Source organism: Gossypium hirsutum, chromosome D05, assembly GCF_007990345.1.
Source record: "Gossypium hirsutum isolate 1008001.06 chromosome D05, Gossypium_hirsutum_v2.1, whole genome shotgun sequence".
NCBI classification, from domain to species: Eukaryota; Viridiplantae; Streptophyta; class Magnoliopsida; order Malvales; family Malvaceae; genus Gossypium; species Gossypium hirsutum.
In genome coordinates, this window is record NC_053441.1 from 35,960,579 (window position 1) to 35,973,159 (window position 12,581).

Here is a 12,581-nt window from a genome sequence, read left to right on the forward strand (position 1 = left end):
CAATCCATGTGTACTCTACGTTAGCAAAGTTAACAAACGTTAGCTTTTCTATCCATTTAGGAGCTATTTGATAAAAAAATGCAAGCTCAAAGGCCTAAAAAGGTGAAAATTAAATGAAAGATTAAAATAACTTATTATTATTATTATTATAAAGTTAAGGGGTAAAATCCTAAATATAATAAAAATATCATCAAAATTTTTTGAACTTTATCGTTTAAAGTATTTTCAATATTTTAATAAAAAAGATGGCGCCAAAAGCAAAGTTAGTTATATAAATAAAACCAGAATTTCAGAAAATGTCGCTTTTCCACCCATAGCAAATCATAACACTTCTTTTTCTTTCATTTTGATACTTTTTTGTGCAAAAATTAAAATTTGATTTACTAGGGAGAAAAATAATAACAAAAAAATCTGATATTTTGATTCTGAATTGACCATTTCTATTTCTACTAATTTCTAACTTTATCTGTTTTTGAAAATCTGGATTTAATATTTTATTGTTAATAGTTAAATTTCCGTTTTGATAACAAATTTGAAACTTTCCATATTTGAACAGTTGAAGCGATGGCCGCCGTCGACTTTGATTTCAGCGACAAGGGCTGTTCATCTGTACGAAGTTTTTTTTTTTTTGGTGGATTTTTTTCATGAAATTGTGATAGGAAAATGGAAAGATATTTTCTTTTTTAATTATTAAAAACCGATGATAAATTTGTCTTTGTTTTTGTAGAATTGGTAAAGAAAATGCTATATAACTTCCAATGAATTTCATGCTACCGAATGCAGATTTTAGGAAATCGGATTTGAACTATTGAAGGCGATGAATGAAATTATAATTTTTGCTGATTTAATCTTACCGAATATCGTGTATGGTAAGAATATATGTTCTCCACTTTTGAAAACCTTACCCAGTTATCCTCCTTTTGTTCATTTGAAGTTTGTGGCTCCGACCCTCAACAAGCTTTGGTATTATTTTTGGACGAAGTTTTGTCTTTCGACTCTGTCAAAAGCACTAACCGCTTTACAGATTGGGAGCACCTCACTGTGTCTAAATAGTCGAACCATATGCATTTATGTATGGTCTGACTCGATACCGTGAGCTAAGACGAAGAGTATGCTACCACTTAGCTATCTGTCCCTCAACAAAGTTCTTGATATGTTACAAGAGATTCTATGAACTTTGAAAAACCTCTCAACTCTTACTGAAAATTGCAAACCTAAGTTGGAATTTCCTTCTGTTTTTCATTTTGTAGGATGATTATATAAGCGCATGTGTCCGAACGCAAAGAAACATTTGAAGTTATGGACTTGGATCATGGCAATGGAAACATTGAGTACTCGAGAACAGATATTGAGGAAACTGATAGGATTGGAAGCAATAAACAATCAGGGGAATATCAGGGACTCTTCGCTCGAAATCAAAGCCGAAACGGTAGGCATGGGACTGTGGAAAAAGGAACCAATAAGCATGCAACCAAACATTTAGAACTTGATGATGAATCTGGAAGCAGTGAGCATTCAAGTAAGGTTAGTGAAAGCTTTATGCATTTAAGAAGATCATTAGAACCAGATGTCGAAACTGGAAGCAGTAATCGACCAGATACTTATCCACAGGTTATAAATGGGGTTGCAGGGATTGGAAGGAACCATTTTGAGACTAATCCTGAGGTTAGCAAGGGATGGGGAGACAATCATAATTTTGAAATCTAGGTGACAGCAGTAAACAATCAGAAGTAATTCAAGAAAAGAAGGATTGGATGGAAGGCAATATACACATTTCAGCTGAAAAGCGGAGTTTGTCATCCTCTTCACCGTTAACTTCTTCATCTAGTTTGTCTACAGATGATCAGTTTGAAGTGGATATAAATCTATCAAAGACCAAATCCGGCCCTAAGCCTGAACAGAAAGCTACACAAATACAATCACTTGAACATAAACATCATGTTTCCGATGGAGATGCAAGTCTCGCATTAGCATCTCAAGTTTCTTGTGTGACACATGAACCAACATTGATGCAATCCCCACTGGTCCAAGTGATGGACCGAGTAGGAGGGCTAGACTCTAGTAAGATTCCCTCTGCTGTCTTTGCAAGAAGTAAATCAATAACTCCTATGGATTGGAGTCTTCCGTCTAGTGAGTCATTATTCAGCATTCAGTTAGGGGACAATAGTTTCTCCAGAGATTATATTCTTAGCTCAAAATCTAGAGAACTTTTCAAGTCTGGTGAGTTTGTTGAGTTGAGTCCACTCGCTATTGTTCTACAGGGAGACACTGTTAAAAAGGGAGTTGAATCGGATAAGAGTGAGGCAACTTCGATATCAGATGATGTTGTCAAGGATAAAACAGGCCGAAGCGTCGAAGGACAAGTCATTGAAAAGCCTGCACGTCCCATGGTATCCTGGAATTCAGACACCACTGCTCATCATTCTGTTGATAATGTAGCCAGTGTACACTCCATCGACTTTCCAATGTAAGTTAACAGCTTGCTCTATCTACAAAAAATCCTACTATAGCCAAGCATGTATTTACTTGTTATACATGCTTATCCCATGTAGCTGTTGCTCTTGTGAACCTGATACAATCATTCATTCAACCTGATATAATCACTTACAATTTTCAAACTCTAATGCTTTCTCAATGAGGAAATTCCACCTTTTTTGTTGCAGAAGAAAGAAGAAGCAGAGGAAGTGTGGATGGCCATCATGCTACTGTTCTAATTGTTGGTTGGCGGTTTGCTACGGTTGGAAGTGTATCATGTATGCTTCTCTTTGTCCCTTGTTATATGCTAAAGCGTATCAGGCATTAGAAATAAGCAGTTTATTACTCATATTGTGCTTAATGTACACTCTTCTTTGCTCATGATGCATATAGTTTGGGTTGTATAGTATGAACTACGATTTCAAACTCTTAAAGGAACTTATCAACCGAATTTATGTTGGAAAACTGTAGTTTGTCAGATGGAAAATGTGTTTCTGCGATAGAAAAAGGACAGAAGCAGCAACAACAACAAAAGGAACATCCCATGGCCTCGTCAGTACCCTCAAAATCAAGTCGCTGCACCTGTTCCTCCTGTTGTTGGTTTTGGTGTTGCTGCTGTAGATGAAACTGCGGTTCAAGAACTAGCTAGCCTTGGCCGCACCGGTCAGAAAAAGCCTGCCCCAGATCTGTCCTTTGTTTTGGGAGGTTTGCAAACTGCTTTTGATATTTAATCACCATGACTTCCGAATAACTGCAAAGGCTCCCATCGGCTTCAAGTCAATGTCTAGTTAGCATGGATGACGACTACGAGAAAGCTGGATGAAAGCGTTTATGGAAAGCTTAATCTGCTGTTTGCTATGCCTGATGGCTAGTTAGACTCGACATAAGGTTTACCATCGGTCTCCTTTCAAGGTTTACGCCTTATCGTATTGAAATTCATTTCAGATCAACGAAAAGAACGCTGAGACAAGACACATACGTTAAAAGATCAAGTGGTTTTCCTTTTGCGCTTCGAAAGCCTAAAGAATTGAGACCGGGCAGGGTCTTTTGATGATGAAGAGCACCTCAGGCTACTTATTTCCTCATGGCCCGATAAGGCCATGAGATATTATTTGTAAAATAGCTCCGGTCCTGTATTAGTCATCGAACTAATTCCTATAATTATGAAACCTATATGAGATACGGAGGAATAGGCTATTCTTTCTTTCTTTTTAAATTTCATTGACCAAGAGTAGACCTGTCCATGGGCCGGGCTGGGCCTGGTTTGGGTCGGGCCTGGAAAATTTTTTTGGCCCGCCTCCTAGGCTCGGGCCCGGCTCGGCCCGGCCCGAAATATAGGCCTGAAATTTTGCCCAGGCCCGGCCGGGGAAAAATATCATAAGCCCAAGCCTGGCCCGGCCCATTTTTAAAATAAACATTAAAAAATTATTTAAAAAAATATTTTAAAAGTATTTTAAAATTAAAAATAAAAATAAAAAATATATATTTATTATATTCGGGCCGGGCCGGGCCCGGGCCAAAAAGTGGTGCCTGAAGCTTGGCCCGTTTTTTAAACGAGCCTCGTTTTTTTGCCCAAGCCCATATTTCGAGCCTATAGAAAGTCCATCTATTCCTAATCTCCAGTAAAAATAAAAAAAGATTATTCATTTATAATCTTTCACCAGCTGAATTAATGGTTTGCCTTGAGAAATGATAAACAGTGACTCAACCAACGACAAAAGTTGAATAACATTGTTGTTGCAGCTACCATTTCCAATCAAGCAATTTGGTTATGGATATTGCTAGCAGCTTTAAGTAGGACTCGGTCCGATGCAACTAAGATCAGGTGTGATAATCAATCAATAGCAGCAGTTAATTGCGAAATATCTATCATTTTACTAGAGATGTTGAACGTGGAAATGAAGTAGAGTTGATCCATTATAACTCAGAATTTCAACTTAAAGGAAGATTTGAAAGTTTGAAACATTAATGGAAAGGCCTTCTTTTTCCAACAAAAATGCCTTGGAAGTGTGTTAAATGACATGGCATTTTTTTGCTGTTAGTTTATATTTATATTTTTTTTCCACCAAATAATTGTTATATCATCTAACTTCCCAAAAAGAATTATTTTTTTACAAACCTATTGGATATTTGAAAGAAGAATGTATTAAAACAAAAAGCAATAGAACAAAACAAAGAAGTAAACAAATTATAAACTTCTGATTTTCATTACAACTTAAAGTTTATATGAACATCTATTGCTTAAATAAGCTGAAAATAATAATAAACTATTACAACTTGGCAAGTCTTGGAACTTGTATAGTACAACTTGCCTCTCTATTGGCTTATTTTAATCTAATCAGCAACCAAAGCATCTCATCAAAAAATATTATTGTTTCAATGCAACTTGGCAACTAGCAGAGAAAAAGGGCTCATATGTATAAGCTCGCCTACCACAACTCGCACCTTTGGTGACTTTGCAAATTTGATGAGCTCGCACTGTTGGTGAGCTCGTAGCCTTGCTGAGCTCGAACATTTGATGAGCTTGCAATTTTGGTGAGTTCACATCTTTGCGACCTGTGTTCGCCATTGCATGGATGGTCACTTCACAACACTCCTCATTGGACTCCAATATCATAACGCAACTTTTCGAACTTCATCTTCCCAAAAGGTTTTTTTAAATGTTTGCTAATTGATCTTGCGAACTGCAGTGAACCAAAGTTACTTTCTTAGCTTATTCAACTTCTCTAACAAAGTGATACTTAATTTTGAAGTGTTTTGTTCTTCCATAGAACATTAGATTTTTTGCAATTGCAGCAGCAGACTAATTATCGCACTTTATTTCTATTGCCTTCTCTTAGTTTAGATCGTGCTACAGTTTCCTACTTCTTTGAGCTCCAATAGAACACACTCGATCCTAGAGTGGAGAAATAACCTGAGGTGTTCTTTATATCTTTAGTAGACCCAGCCCAATCACTATCTAAATAGCCAAGTAGTTTGACCTTTTTAGTCTTCAGAAACTTCACTTCATGGCTTAGGGTTCCTCTTATGTATCGCAGAACCCTTTCTGTTGCTCTATAGTGGTTCGCATTGTAACAATGCATGTACCTTGACAACAAACTTACAGCGAACATTATGTCAAGTCTAGATACAATCAAATAAAACAGACATCCAACCAAGATTCTATAGCTTGTTTCATCAACTCTTTCAACATTTTCATTGCTGGCGAACTTCTCACCTTGTGTGATAGGAGTGTTCGTCAGTTTACAATTCTCCATATTGTATCTTCATAAAATCTTCAGGGCGAACCCTTTTTTATTTATAAAAATAGTACCGCAAGCTTGAATTATCTCCAGACTGAGGAAGTATGTCATTTCTCCCAAGTTTGACATTTCAAACTTCACTTGCATTTGCTCTTTGAAATCAACCACCAATTCACTATTATTAATCACAAGTAAATTATCAACAGACAATGATATAATGAGAAGTGTTTCATTACCAACTTTCTTCACATATAGAGTGGGTTCGCTGATACTTTTTTCAAAGACTAGCACTGTTAGGTGATTGTCGATCCTTTCATATCACATCCTTGGTGCTTACTTTAGGCCATACAGAGATTTTTTTAGTTTGTATACATGTGCTTCACATCCAAGCACTACGAACCCTTAAGGTTGATCAACATAAATTTCTTCCTTCAAGAAGGTTGACTTCACATCCATTTGATGTATTCTCCAACCTTTTTAAGCTACAAGTGTTAGTAGTAGCCTTACGGTATCTAACCTCACAACAAGTGTTAAGGTTTCAATGAAATCCACTTCATATTGTTGGCTAAACCCCTTTTCAACTAATCTGGCTTTGTATCTATTGACAAGACCATCAAGATTCATCTTGGTTCTGAACACCCATTTAACTCCAATTATTTTCTTGTGAACTAGTCTGTCTACCAGCTCCTATGTTTCATTTTTTTATCATGCTGATTTATTCCTTCATAGCAGTTCACCATTCAACTTCTTGAGCTGCTTCTTCAAAGGTAATTGGTTCCAGCTTCGCCATATACATCTTTGATAGAATTCAGTGATTGACCTGGTTCCTCGCACTGGATGGTCGTCAACTGCATTATTTTCAATTTGATCTCTAGTGGCTCGCAAGTCAAGTTTTAAACCCCCTATTTGTGCATCTCCTCCTCTATTGCATTCCACATCTAGATTTTCTCTTCATCAAACTTCACATATCTCCTTACAATCATCCTTTTGGAGAAAGGATTATAAATTCTATAACATTTCTTAACACTGAAATATCCAATAAAAATCCCTGGTTGCAATCTACTGTCTAGCTTGTTTTTTCTCTCTCATGAAACATGAATAAAAAAGGTGCAACCAAATACTCTTAGGTAAGAAAAAAAGGGTTTAAAACCATATCAGGCCTCGAATGTTTTCTTTCCTTCAACAGCTTTAATTGGCAGTTTATATGGCAAGTGAACAACATTATTTACTGCTTCTACCCAAAAATCACTTGGCAGTTTGATTTCAAACAACAAGCAACGAGCCATATTCACTAGAGTTCTGTTTTTTTCTTTCACTTACTCCATTTTGTTATGGAGTGTACACATTGCTCAACTAATGATGGACACTAACCTCTTCATAGAATTTTTGAAACTTTTCTGAGGTGTATTCTGCCTCATTATCTAATCTTCTCATCTTGAGCTTGGAACCACTTTGGTTTTCTACCATAGCTTTAAATTTTAAAAAGATATCAGCCACTTCGAACTTGTTCTTCATGAAGTACATCTAACAGAACCTTGTAAAATCATCAATAAACAACACAAAGTACCTACTTCCACTTGGTGAACTTGTTTTCATGGGTCTGCAAATGTCAGTATGTACTAAGTGCAACTTTTCATTTGCTCGCCATGCTCTGTTTGTAGGAAATGAAAGCCTTGCCTATTTCCCAAGATGGCATACTTCACATACATCTTCATGATCAACCATACTCGATAAATTTTTAACCAAGTTATTCTTGGAAATTTGGCTTAATGATATGTATTCAACATGTCCCATTCTCTTGAGCCATAATTTGGTTTCATCTAGACAATTGGTATATGTTAAAGAAGTTGCCAAGTTCTAGTTAACAGCAAGACTTCTATTAACCATCTTTGTTGATATGAACTCGTATCCACTAGGATCAAGGATTAAACATTTGTTTTCCTTGAATACCACAAAATATTTTTTTTCTCGAGCAGTTGACCTACACTTAGCAAGTTTTGATCTATGTCAGAAACTAAAAGAACGTCAATTACAAGTTTCATACCTGATGGTTTTTCAATTAAAACATCCCCCTTTCCTACTGCTTCGATATAATGGCCATTTCGAACTTTCGCCTTAGAGTGGAAACTTTTGTCAATGCTCTTCAAGATGCTTGCATCTGCAGTCATGTGACTTGTACAACCACTATCAACAAGCTAGTTCTTTTTTCTTTGTTGGAGGATTCTCATGGTGCCGCGAACTGGGCTTTGTAGGAGGGTTTGAAAGGTACAACAGATTGGGCTTCGTAGGAGGGTTTGCAAGGTATATCAAATTGCGCTTCGTAGGAGGGTTCGTAAGGTATAGCAAACTACGGTTCGTAGGAGGCAGCGAACATCAATTCTTCTAAATTTGGTTTTATTGTTTGAGCCTGAACATTTTGTTGTTCTTTGTGCCCCTTATTATTGCACACTCTCTCTTCATGACCACTCGTTATAGTTTTTGCATTGAGCATTAGGCCGAATCAACAGGCTTTATCAGGGTGACTCATCTTTTTACAATACGAGCACGATGGATATTTTTTCTTACCATTGTCTCTTTTTTATTTTTCTTTCTAATCTGACCATCTATTCTTTCCTTTCTAATTTAAGGGGCTTGAACCTTCTCTATTTCTAGATTGAAATGCTCTCACAGCGTGCCCTTATTCTCTGCTTACCCTTATTTGTTCTTAGGCATACAAAGCATTGATTAGTTCAGAGAGTGAGATGGTTGAAAGATCCATTAAATCTTCTAGTGAGGATATGTTTGATTCATATCTCTCAAGAAGTGTGGTAATCACCTTCTTAACTACTCGACTGTACATGAACTGATCCCTGAGCAATCTTATCTAGTTCACCACTAGCACAATTCTATTTTTTTGTATTTCTTTACAATCTCAGATTCTTTCCTTTTGAGATTTTGAGATTTTCAAAATCTCATTTGAGATTGGTCATCTGTTGCTGCCTTATCTTCTATGAACCCTAGAACTCCTCCTTGAGCTTATCCCAAGCTTGCTTAGGAGTGTCACAAGTTAAAATTCTTGTAAAGGTCATGTCTGAAACACCATTTTGTAGGCAAGACATTACCTTATGGTTTTTTGCACATTCCTTACAATGTTGTCTCATTTGAGCAAGTGTTGGATTTTCTTGTAGATCTTCTAGCTCTATTTCTACATTTACGATCTCCCAAAGATCGAATGTTTGAAGATAAGTCTTTATTTTTACTAGCCAAATAGTTTTCTCCAATAAAAACAGGGGGTGGAAGTGATGACAAGCTTACTAAAGATATTTTTATGAAAACAGGCCCTCAAAGATAAGTGGTTTTAGATACCAATTGTTGGATATTTGAAGAAAGAATATATTGAGACAAAAAGCAATAGACCAAAACAAAGAAGTAAACTGATTATAAACTTCTAATTTTCATTCTAACTTAAAGTTTACATGAACATCTATAGGAAAGTCTTGGAACTTGTACAGTACAACTTGTCTCTTATTGGATGATTTTAGTCTAATCAACAACCAAAACATCTTATCAAAAAATATTATTGTTTTAGTGCAAGTTGGAAAATTGCAGAGAAAAAGGGCTCGCGTGTAAGATCACCTAACACAACTCGCACCTTTGGTGACTTCACAGCTTTGATGAGCTAGCACTGTTGGTGAGCTCGCACATTTGATGAACTTGCAATCTTGGTGAGCCCACACATTTGATGAGCTCGAAATTTCGGTGAGCTCGCAGATTTGGTGAGTTTGTATCTTTACAACTCGTATTTGCCATTGCATAAATGGTCATTTCGCAATAGATCCCTTAAAATGTTATTAAATTTCTTAAAATGGAATACCACAAAATAATAATAACGAATCAACTTGTAAAAGAATTGCAAAGAAAAAAAGAAACAGACTTGAGAAAATGGTGTATAAAAAATATGAAGGCATGTGATTTTGTTTCGATGAATGGTTTAAGTTGAAATAAAGATCTCGTTGAAGGGTTGTTAGTCCCTACTGATGTTTCACGAGTTCTCAATCTACCCATTGCTATTAATTAAAAAAGTGATAAAATGGTGTGGCATTTTGATGCTAAAGGCTTGTACACAGTCAAAATAGGATATGGGCTTGCTAAAAGACTCTATATAAATGAAAATGTGCTCATAAGGGATGGTCTTTGGAAATGTGTGTGGAATTGTCCAATTCCTCCCGAAGTTAAAAACTTTTTACAGCTATGTATGAGAGGGTTTCTTCCTTGTAACACCCGACTTGGGGAGAAGGGTGTTAACATTGCACATACTTGTTATTGGTGTGGTTGTATTGAGGATTTGGCACATGTTTTCTTTGAATGTTAAATATCAGAGGATACTTGTATATGTGTGAGTAGTAATAGTTTTCAGTGGCATACTTTAAGTAAATGATAATCTTCTCTAAAGATTTTTTCATTTGAAATAATATTTTTAATTGATTTTAAAAAGTATTTTTTCATCTGTAAAAGTATTGGTAGTTTCATGTATTTTAGAATTTACTTTTTTAATGGACCACATGTTTAGTTATTTTGTAACACACCACATTTGACTTAGTCGTCAGATCCGAATGTGTGTTGTCACATTATGTTTCCGAAGCAACTCAGGCTAACTTAATCATATCATTCAGTGCACAAATATAATTCATATAAATTCAATCACCCATTTTAACCAGAAATTTACATTTATAGTGTTTCATAATTTAATTTATCAAGTTATAGGGTTAGGCTAAGTCAATTTGGTAATTAGGACTCGAATCCAAACACTATTTTCAAGTTTTATCATTATTTCTCGATACGAGGATCCCCAAGTCTCGAGACAAGCATATTTTAATTTTTTTGGGAATTTTTTCTTCCATGTTTGAGACAAGTATCCCCTGTTTCCATATTTTAGCTTTGATGATTGGTTGTCTCGAGACAATATAAAGGGTTATTGTCTCGAGATCTAGAATAGGGCAAAATGAATTTAGCTTCGATTTGCCCTTGTCTCGAGACACCTCTTAAGCTACTTTTAAGACTAAGCCTACTAAAACACCTTAAAATGACAAATTTACTCTTAAATTCTCAAGACATGTTCTTCTTGTCTCGAGAATAAATAGTAAGTTTTCCAAATTTGAACATTTTAAATCCTACAATTCATTCCAATCTATACCTATAACATGTCCAAACATAGTATCAATGCATAACCATCAATTCACGTCATGAAATCACACTCAACAACATCAAAGGTTAGGATTTAATGCATAAACATATAATCAACCAATTTGCAAAATTAAAGTCTATAAGATCAAGCATACTAACTTCTAAATTACAAGATCAATTTCAACTTTCAGACCTTAAACCAAAATACCAAAAATTAGCTTTTTTTCAAGCCAATACATTGTCCTAGATACATGGCATATACCAAACATATATACATACAAAAGAGGTAATAAGTTGACTTTCGAGTTGAGCTATTGATTTTGATGCTTAACCGCTTCAAATTTATGACAACGTTTATTCGAGACCTACACACGGAAACCAACATAACTGTCTGCTGAGTATTGAATACTTAGTGCTGCTAATATAATTCAAATTCAATATATATTAAGATTAAATTAAAGCAATTATACAAATATAACATTAACTACTTTACTTTACTCTATTACAAAATTAATAATCATATAATTCCAAAATTTTCTCATTCAACACTAATTTCAATATTTCTGAATCTTACATCATGATGTATTTAATATCTGAACATATCAAACATCATCATCTGCAATACTTACATTTTTCATATTCAATATTTATTTTAACATTTAAAAAAGTTTACCATCATTTCATTACTTAGTCATTCAGCCCTTATTATTCAACAATAGACATTAGGATGAATACTTAGATCTATATAATGAGTAACTGTATGACCCTCTGGGAATTAGACCTATTTTATTATGCAATCCTGAGTTGCTCGACAATGATGGCTTTCAATATTTGTTTGGACTGTTTTATTTTGTCATCTCGGGTTGCTCGACGACAATTGCTTATAGTATTTTCCCATGATCCTCAAGGAATTGGAGATAGTAATTCACTGTTTCTACAACCCTATGGCATATCAACTATACCCAAACTACGTCTAACATCGTTTAAGGGGGCATAATCATATTTATCACCATCATAACACAATTCAATATGATATCAAAATATCAATACAACATATATACATTGTATCAAGCAATAGTAGGATCCAACGATTTTCAAAGTTGTTGGCCACTACTCCCTTATTATTTATTTAGGGTTAATTGTTTAACAATGACTTATTTCAAGGCTTCAATAAAAATTCCTCGTTTTACTCACTTTGCGATTTAGTCCCTATAAAAATTATAAACAACTTAATTTATTTAATTACTATTCGGTTCTATTTGTTAATCACACATTCGACTTACTAACTTCTCTGTTTGAAATTTTAAATTGCTTGGTTTTCAAGAATTCAACCTTGAACCGGGCTTTTCGACATTGAAGAGAATCAGTCGTTACATTTCTCCCCTTCTTTAAGAAATTCCATCTGTGAAATTGACCTGAAAATAGATATGATTATAGTGATTGCATTGTCTCCTCGGATTCCCAGGTAACCTTTTCGATATTGTGACTATAGAAAAAACATGGTTTGAAAATGGTTTTCTCGCACACCAGAAAATTAAATTTTTGGAAATCAACCCGGTTTGTGATATTTATAGTAATAAACCTTAACCAAATTCATACCTATTTTCTTGGATAAGCGGATACTTGATGTTTTTGAACTTTCAACTAAACAATACTCTTCGCTATTATTGTACCACGAACTGCTTCGAGTGTGAGCTTAAA

At 35.1% G+C, this 12,581-nt stretch overlaps 1 protein-coding gene across 2 annotated transcripts; it reads left to right on the top strand.

The window, feature by feature from the left end:
• Nucleotides 1-384: 384 nt before the first annotated feature.
• LOC107902365 (uncharacterized) lies at nucleotides 385-3,673 on the top strand. 2 transcript variants are annotated; one of them, XM_041092920.1, is made up of 5 exons: nucleotides 385-869; nucleotides 1,251-1,524; nucleotides 1,631-2,467; nucleotides 2,664-2,753; nucleotides 2,947-3,673. In XM_041092920.1, the coding sequence occupies exons 3-5, from the start codon at nucleotides 1,755-1,757 to the stop codon at nucleotides 3,098-3,100; spliced, it is 957 nt and encodes a 318-aa protein (XP_040948854.1). In that variant the 5' UTR covers nucleotides 385-869; nucleotides 1,251-1,524; nucleotides 1,631-1,754; the 3' UTR covers nucleotides 3,101-3,673. The 2 variants fall into 2 exon arrangements, with proteins under 2 accessions (XP_040948854.1, XP_040948855.1); XM_041092921.1 differs by having other exon boundaries at nucleotides 385-1,524; nucleotides 1,612-2,467.
• The last annotated feature ends 8,908 nt before the right edge of the window (nucleotides 3,674-12,581 follow it).